Raw genomic sequence first — 8,280 nt, forward strand, 5'->3', positions numbered from 1 at the left:
ATAATATTACTTATATAATATTATTATTTAATAATTTTAGACTTAAAAACTTGTAAGAACTATGATAAAAATGGAGAAATAATATTTTATTTTATTTATATTTTTACATCAGCTTTTTGTCTTTATAAAAAACTAAAAAATTTAATTCAGCATATTTGGTAAAAACCCTAGAGATTTTTATTCAGATTATATTGTTGAGTGTTGTACTAAAATGTATATGTATATGAGTATGGTACCAAAACGAATAATTGATACTTGTTCTATTGATATATACAAGTTTGAAATAGCTGAATTTATTAGCAGATAGGTACATACTTGTATGGAAACGTCCATTTAAACCTGTACATTGTTCATGTAGCATATAATATTTACCAGATATCTGAGGACAACATTAGCTTTCGAGCTTAAAATATTTTATACGACACTTTAAACAAGACACAAAGAAGCTTATGCATCAGCATCATACGAATGCATACTTCTCATATATATAGCTGACATGTAATTATATTAATGTTTTTTTTTTATAGAGATATAATATATTAATCCAGTATTTATTTTTAGGCATATATTCTGACACGTACTATTACTAATTTTAAAGTTTAATTTTCCATATTTTGCTCAATGCTTATATTAATTAATAAATACAATTTTGACACATTTTTCACAAACACATATTCACACATACAAATTCGCGTATGATTCTATATTTACGGTTTTATACTGTATCAGACGGAGAAAATATTATAGTAAAAATTACGTGGAACATAGTAACATATAAAAGAAATCACGATATTTTTATTTAATAATATTATATATGTATTATATTTTACATATTGTAATTATTCAAATATTTTGACGTACAAATAAATACATAATCATCAATAAAATAATAGAACAAATGCATAATTTATAATTTTTATAGTTAAATATCTTAATGCTATTATATTCCAGCTTTACAATAAATGTTGTAAAAGGGAATGAAGTGACGAGATAGGGGAGGGAATGGGGGGAAGGGGGCTCGATGGCAGAACTTCTGTCTATTGAGAAAAAGGTCATAAGAATGAGTCTCGGTAGAACCCTGATACTTTTCCTCTGCTCGAGAAAGGTTTACAGGGATGTATTTTTTATGTAATTTGCACTGTAAAATTTTCTCCGTGCATATGATTTCGTATCTGTTTCCCATAGTCAGATATCGTAAAGACAAAACACCAAATATACATTGAACATCTATATGAGAAGTAATAATACTGTTGTTTTGTGCCCCTGTAGCGATGCTCACAAATCCATAACACATATATGTATACATAAAAGATGTACGCACGCGTATTGTGATAGTAAATAAGACAAGTGCATTGTAATTGGATTATAAACACCGAATCATAAACTGTGCATAATCCTTTTCGAGACGCATTTATCATATCATTCGGCCGAAAATGTGATCGCTATAAAAAAACGCTTTTGCACTTTTATAATACATATTAGCATCACGAAGACCTCTTCACATTCGATTATAATTACTTTCAGATCGTATCGCATCTAGATATTCATAACTGTTAGTTTGGCAATTTTTTAACGATTAATTAGCAATTAGCTGTTTAATCTATTATATGACATGAAATATAAGATTAAGAAAAATGTAATATAATTAACAGAATGTAATATAATTTTTCAACTATCATTTGGTGATAACATTGCCAATTTTTCTTAAAATCAATAATCATGATGCTTAGATATCCAGACGCAATGCGACTCGAAACTAATCTATTTTCAAGTGTAAAGACATTCGTAACGACGACATATATTATAAACACAAAAGAGTTTTTTAATTTTTGATTCCTATTTTCTGATTGTTTCATCGAGAACTATCTTCGAACGTAAAAGTATTCGTGACGAGTATGGAGTCAGTAAAATGCCTTAACACATGAATTTGCACGCATATGGGAGCATATTTGGCACGCATAATTTGCTTTTAAATATTTACACATCATGACTGCTAGTTATTCGAGAAACAAACAATAATTTTATAATAATAGTAATAATAATAATTAATAATTAATAAAACAATTAAAGTAAATATCTTTACATAGCCTTCCCCAAATGATTTCCGGTTGATCTTAAGGAGGTCAAAATCATTGATCTTTCTCGTCGCTCGTTGTTTATTTAAAAGTACATATGTATATATATAAAATCTTCAATTTATGTGTGTATCATGATTAAAATTTTTATACACACTTCAAAAAAGTTACATAAGAAACATTGATATTACTAATTAACTTATTTATTAATTTATATTATAAAAAATATCACCCACGTTTATTGTTTATTTATTCATTACACATTTCACAGCGTGTTGGGTATATACATATAAATATTACTTTGTAAAAGAAAAAAGAAGTCGCTCTGGTTTATGGCAGATCCTATTTTTTCGCATTCATAAATTGAATGTAAAGTTCATTGATTTCGTATCTACGGTCACTTTCCCATCGAGCTTTCGCATCGATCTGGAGCTTCTGTTATGCCAGTAATTCATTTCTGCTTACATTTTCTCTTCGAGAGTAATTCATTGGCGATGTGTAATATGTATCAAATCTGTAGGTATATATAAATGTGCCGATATAAAAATCTACCACTATCTGCAACCATTATCATAGTTTTCTCGTTAACGTAATGCATTCCTTTTTAGTGATTATTGTACGGATCATTAATCATTAAGTAAGATGAGTAAGGTCGATTGTAATTAGAAAGCGCTTTCTCGTGATACAATCTAACATAAAGGGATAATTGACGATCGCGAACACACAATTTAGTAGATGTAGTTTTGCAAATTTAAACGCAATTCTCTGTTTGTATATTTTGTCTTATTATTCATATAATATATTGAAAAATATAGATCCATAGAATAATTCAAGTAGAAATAGCTGCGCGATATAAGTTAATCTTGAATGGCTAAATTATATCCATCGACCATCCATTTTTCGAATAATTCGCTGCGACGTAATGTTATTTTCGCATTTGAATTAAGTCTTATCTAAATCTTTTAACATAAAACATTCTATGAATTATTATATTTACAGAAAAACCCATTTGCGCGAGAGAAATAGCCTTTCAAGATTAATACTATAAATAGTAATAATATTTCAACGTCATATAAGAATTGTAAGCAATGAATGATTAAAAATTAGTTTTATTATTGTTGTAAACCTAATGTGGAAGTTAAAACTATGTAGATATAGAGAATTTGTTCACGCTGTAGACAAGCTGAAAAGATTGTAATTTCTCATAAATTAAGTTTGTGTGTGTGTGTGTGCGCGCGCACGATTATAACACACAATTACCTGGTATATTATCATATATACTTTTCTAATATTAATCTCGATGTTTCTCTATTTTCTTCAACACTTATTCATTCTCTATTTTATATCGATTTTTCAACTAATGACCGCGATCGCTTCGGCTCACGCTGCTTTCATTTGCATTTTCTGTTTCAGCTTATATTCATTCTTTGCTTCTTAAAATTACAATTAGCACAAGAAAAAGCTTGACTTTTTTGCTCTTACATTTTTTCATAGCTTATAATCACATCTTGATTCATCGAACAATAAACCCTCAAGTTCGATTACATTCTGAATAACTCAACAACGAGCAGCTTCGTTCGAGAATTAAGCAGCTTTTCTCGACTTACCTATATATATATATATATATATATATATATATTATCGATATTTCACTTTGCATTTTTCAACATTCTTAGCGGACTTTATGATTTCAATTGTGAACTTATTCCAAGCGTCGGAAAAAAGAAAAAAATACGGTTGCGAAAACTGTGAGTTTCTTAGCTATATCATGATCATTACGTCTCGCACGTTTAGATCCCATCTCATATAAATATTTACATATATTCCTTTACGCATGCACACGATTTCCTCGGTGTTGAATATTTTATATTTCTTTTCTTTTTTTGCTGCTACGTATTTTCGAGCTACATAGGACTCTTTAATTGATTGAGTCTGATTTTTCTCCCAGTTTTATTGTGTGAACCAGAGCGATGGGACAAAATGTAATAAATGAACAGCTAAGAGATTGATAAATTAATAGCTTTTTATTGTTTGAATGTCTTGATTGTAAATGGAAAAAAAGAGTAGTCGCTCAGAGAGGAAACATGTATATAGATGCCGTTAAGTTTGAATATTTCTGAATTTTTTAAATCGGCGACAAAAGATACTTTCAGAAATTCACATGGTAGTAACAATAAAAAAAATTGTTATTTTAATAAATCGCTAACGCTATTACGTTTTACAGAAAGCAGTACTATCGAATAAAACAACTGCTTTTTATAAGATCGAATAATGGATATTATGGATATATAAAAATAAGGTAAATGAAAAAAGATAACAAGAGATGTTTCTATGATAAAATTAATAATTTATTTTACTATATAATTCACATTGCAATTGTCTCACTTAAAGCTCTGGATTATCTTCTATATTATTCCAAGCAATTTAAAAAAGTTAAAAATCGAACCATTATCGTATAGTTTCACAGGAAAACTGATTCTACAGATCAGAGCGAAATTGATTTCAAGGTTTCCGGTATCATATAATGAGATAAATAATAGAGGCTCGAATTCACGTCCGATGTTCTATGTACTTTTCTCTGCGTGATTCTTCTATGTATACCATTTGAGAAATACGATCGCCGTGCGATCGTATTCTCAAACGATTTTTCCACTTTCTTTGAGCTTTTTGAACTTGCTGATATCGTCGCACAAATATGCCTTTAGACACGTCACATTGCAGTAGATTCAAAATCACACAAATCATACGCACACATACCTACATCGCTTTCTATCGTCGTCACAGACTGGTCTTGATTCTTGATATTTAACCCGATGTTATGGATTTTTGAACATCAGCTTATTGTACTTTTGTTCCTTTTTCTTTTTTTTTTTTTTTTTTTTTTTTTGCCTTGTGACACTTCTCTAATATTACCCTTTTCTGAGTCTTTTTCTCTCTCTCCCTTTCTCTCTCTTCCCCTTTCTCTTTTTCTCCTTTTCACCCTGCCTTCCTCCCTTTCCTCTACCCTCTCTCTTTCCTTCTTTCTTTCCCTTTTTTTTTCTTTCTTCCTTCACTTTTATATCACTCACTTTGATCACATAATCCGCCGACTGAAAAATTATTCACTTACGCAATAATTACAATAGCCAATTGGAGATCGGACTATGCTTGTTTTTTCTTGCTAATTTTTTTTGTCTTGTGTGTTGATGCGCTTCTCGCAATCTTCCAAACTATTGCACGCTTACTTGTCATCGTACGGCTTTTCACGAAGATTCAAACCTAATAATGAGATTACGATATAGTGAGGATGGAAAGGGGGGAAATATTTTGACAGCATATACACGAAATAACCGCGAAAAATTCTTTTGCATATTTTTTTCTTTTAAATAACGCAACGAAAAGTCTCTTATATATATTAAATATCAAAAAATTCAGATAGGAAGTGAAGGCTAATAAGAACCAAGCGCAGTAAGTAGGCGTAATTAAATTATCTAAAAATGTTCTTAAATTACATTGAATATTTCGATCCTTTCTTGGAACCATTTTCAGCTTTCATCTTTGGTAATTCTTCTAACGGTTGTAATTGTTAAAAGATGACAAGATTATTCCGAAATGTAATCGAACATTAAAAATCGTGAAAGCTGGGAAAAATATTATAAAATCTTAAATAGAAAAATGTATAGATAAAGAATAGATACACACGAAATGATTACAAATGAGACAAAGAACAAGGTTCGAAAAACGCGTACGTCATAATGTCACTGAGATACAAGATACAATACTGTAATGACAAAATGTTATGTATAAACAAACAAGACGTAAGTAACCGCCGCATGTAGTGGAAAGAAAAAAAAATGGGGAAAGAAGGGTGGAACTTTCTTTTAATTTAATTTTTACTAGATTTTCTACAATTTTCTACTATTGTTGCGTACGTATAATGTAGATATTCCATCATTTTGTCGATTGAGATTATTTCTTTGTCACTTAATAAAAACAACATTTCCGATATTAGTCTAGCTCTTACTCAAAATAATCTCTTCATTCAGAATTTCAATTTTATTCCGTTCAAATTCGTGATTCAAAATGTGGTCTGTGATTAAAGAATATTGCGAAGTGTTTCTATTAATGTGATTACATTCATTACTTAATACGTGTTTTTTTATCTATCCGTTTGGCTTATATATGATGCAGCACAGAATCTTTACACGATATTTTATACACCACATTCTTACATGACTGTTTCGGAAGAGGGTTTTTATATATTTTGATAAAAGAGCGTAGTTTATCCAGATTGGTATAAGACATTATCACATTTTAATTACGGGTCACATATCTAAATTACTCCGAAAATACCGAAACGATATGGTAATGTGTTGGTATGGAACATACTGGACATACGATATATTAAAAAACGTGGAGTGATCCGTGTTATCGTCAATGTTAATATTCCGTTCTTTCTTTTTCGACCATTCGAAACTATTGTTAATATGATTGTGAGCCATGGGAATCGAGTTTATAGGCCAAACGATAAGAAAGATTTGTAGATAACTTAGTTGCGCCTAACTTACGCTCTTGATTCTTATTAGCCTTGCATTAAAAATATTCTCTTCGTGATTAAAATCCTGTATGAAGACATAAAACATCATTAGAGAGAGTAAACTTGAATAGAAATATTTTTGGAAACGTCACTTGGCATTTTTATTGACAATGGAAACATTGTTCTTCTAATTTTTTATTGAAGAAGAAAGATTAATATTTACAGATTATATAAATAACAATATATAACATTTCAAATTATATTGGAGGAGGCTCCGTTTGCCTACATTCCTGATTGCCAACGGCTTTCCACCGGTTTGTCCATAACATTTTGCCGACAGTTTCGTTTGCTGATATTCCCGATTGCCTACAAAGCGATTGTTCACAAGCATTATTGAATACATCTAATAATTAAAAATACGAATAATATCATGTATGCAATCTGCATATGTGCAATGAAGTTACGTATGTAATGTATTTGTGCGTAAATAAGGTCATGCGCGCAAACGTACGTTCGTATTTTTAATTATTAAATGTGCGCAATAAAAAATATATTAATTAGAAATAAAAATTATATGAAGTTTATTATGAAAATTTTATAGGGTTTATAACATTCACAAATAAAATTTATACAGGCTTTATAAATAGATATTTGGTTCCAAAAAAACTTTACTTTTCTGCAATGTTAATTTTATAGATAATGAAGCGATATTATCAACGTATATGTCAGTAAAACGAGAATAATAAGCACAGCTTCTCGTCATGCCTAGCTTTATCGATATCTCGTACTATTATATTAGGCGTTATATATGTATATATAATGATAAACTATTACATATTCGTATACGTCATGTATGTGTGTATGTTGTACAGAGGATAAGAAGGGCGGCGTCGACCGGAGCAGCACGGTCATTGCCAAAGAACCTGAAGGTAAAGTCAATTCTCGAGACCCAGAAATGTTTCAACGTTTCAACGTCTCTTTTTTTGTATATTACATATGTAACTAGCGTGTGTGCGTGTGTGTATGTATGTGTGTGTGTGTGTGTGTCTATATATATATATATATATATATATATATATGTATGTATGTATGTATGTATGTATGTTGTATGCAATCTGCATATGTGCAATGAAGTTGCGTATGTAATGTATTTGTGCGTAATAAGGTCATGCGCGCAAACGTACGTTCGTATTTTTAATTATTAAATGTGCGCAATAATACTTGTAGGCGATCGTTTTGTAGGCAATCAAGAATGTCGGCAAACGAAGCTGTTGGCAAAATATTGTGGGCAAATGAAGCCGTTGCAATCGGAAATGTAGACAAACGGGACACCCCCCAAAAAATTCAAATTATTAATATTATATATATATATTGTTTAGTTTAGCAGCGCCAATATATATATATATATATATACATACATATACAATGTTAAAAAAAAACCATTCAATATTTATATGGTAGATTGGACACACCATATATTGAGTAAAAAAAGCCTTAGTAAACATAGGTCGAAAGCTCAACCGTTTTTGAGATATAAACATTTTTGTATGTTAGCATCATGATTGACTTACTGGCTTCCACGTGTCGCATGCGATGTTTACCTCAGTGTTTATAAACATCATTCTGAATATCCTCATTCAATTTCCATACATACTTCATAACAGAAGATTTCACCGGCAATCAGTCAAT

General features: G+C 30.2%; 1 protein-coding gene across 8 annotated transcripts in view; it reads left to right on the top strand.

Annotated features, from left to right (window-relative positions):
- The window catches only part of LOC115244580 (calcium/calmodulin-dependent protein kinase type II alpha chain), an 87,809-nt gene that overhangs the window by 49,160 nt on the left and 30,369 nt on the right, over positions 1–8,280 (top strand). For 6 of the 8 annotated variants that reach the window (XM_029822327.1, XM_029822328.1, XM_029822335.1 and 3 more), the window contains exon 12: positions 7,464–7,520. The exons of the other annotated variants lie outside the window; for them this stretch is intronic. In XM_029822327.1, coding sequence (XP_029678187.1) covers positions 7,464–7,520 — 57 coding nt within the window. The remainder of the gene's footprint in view (positions 1–7,463; positions 7,521–8,280) is intronic. 8 annotated transcript variants of the gene reach the window in all.

This window comes from Formica exsecta, unplaced genomic scaffold, assembly GCF_003651465.1.
Source record: "Formica exsecta isolate Colony F162 unplaced genomic scaffold, ASM365146v1 scaffold82, whole genome shotgun sequence".
Classification (NCBI taxonomy): domain Eukaryota; kingdom Metazoa; phylum Arthropoda; class Insecta; order Hymenoptera; family Formicidae; genus Formica; species Formica exsecta.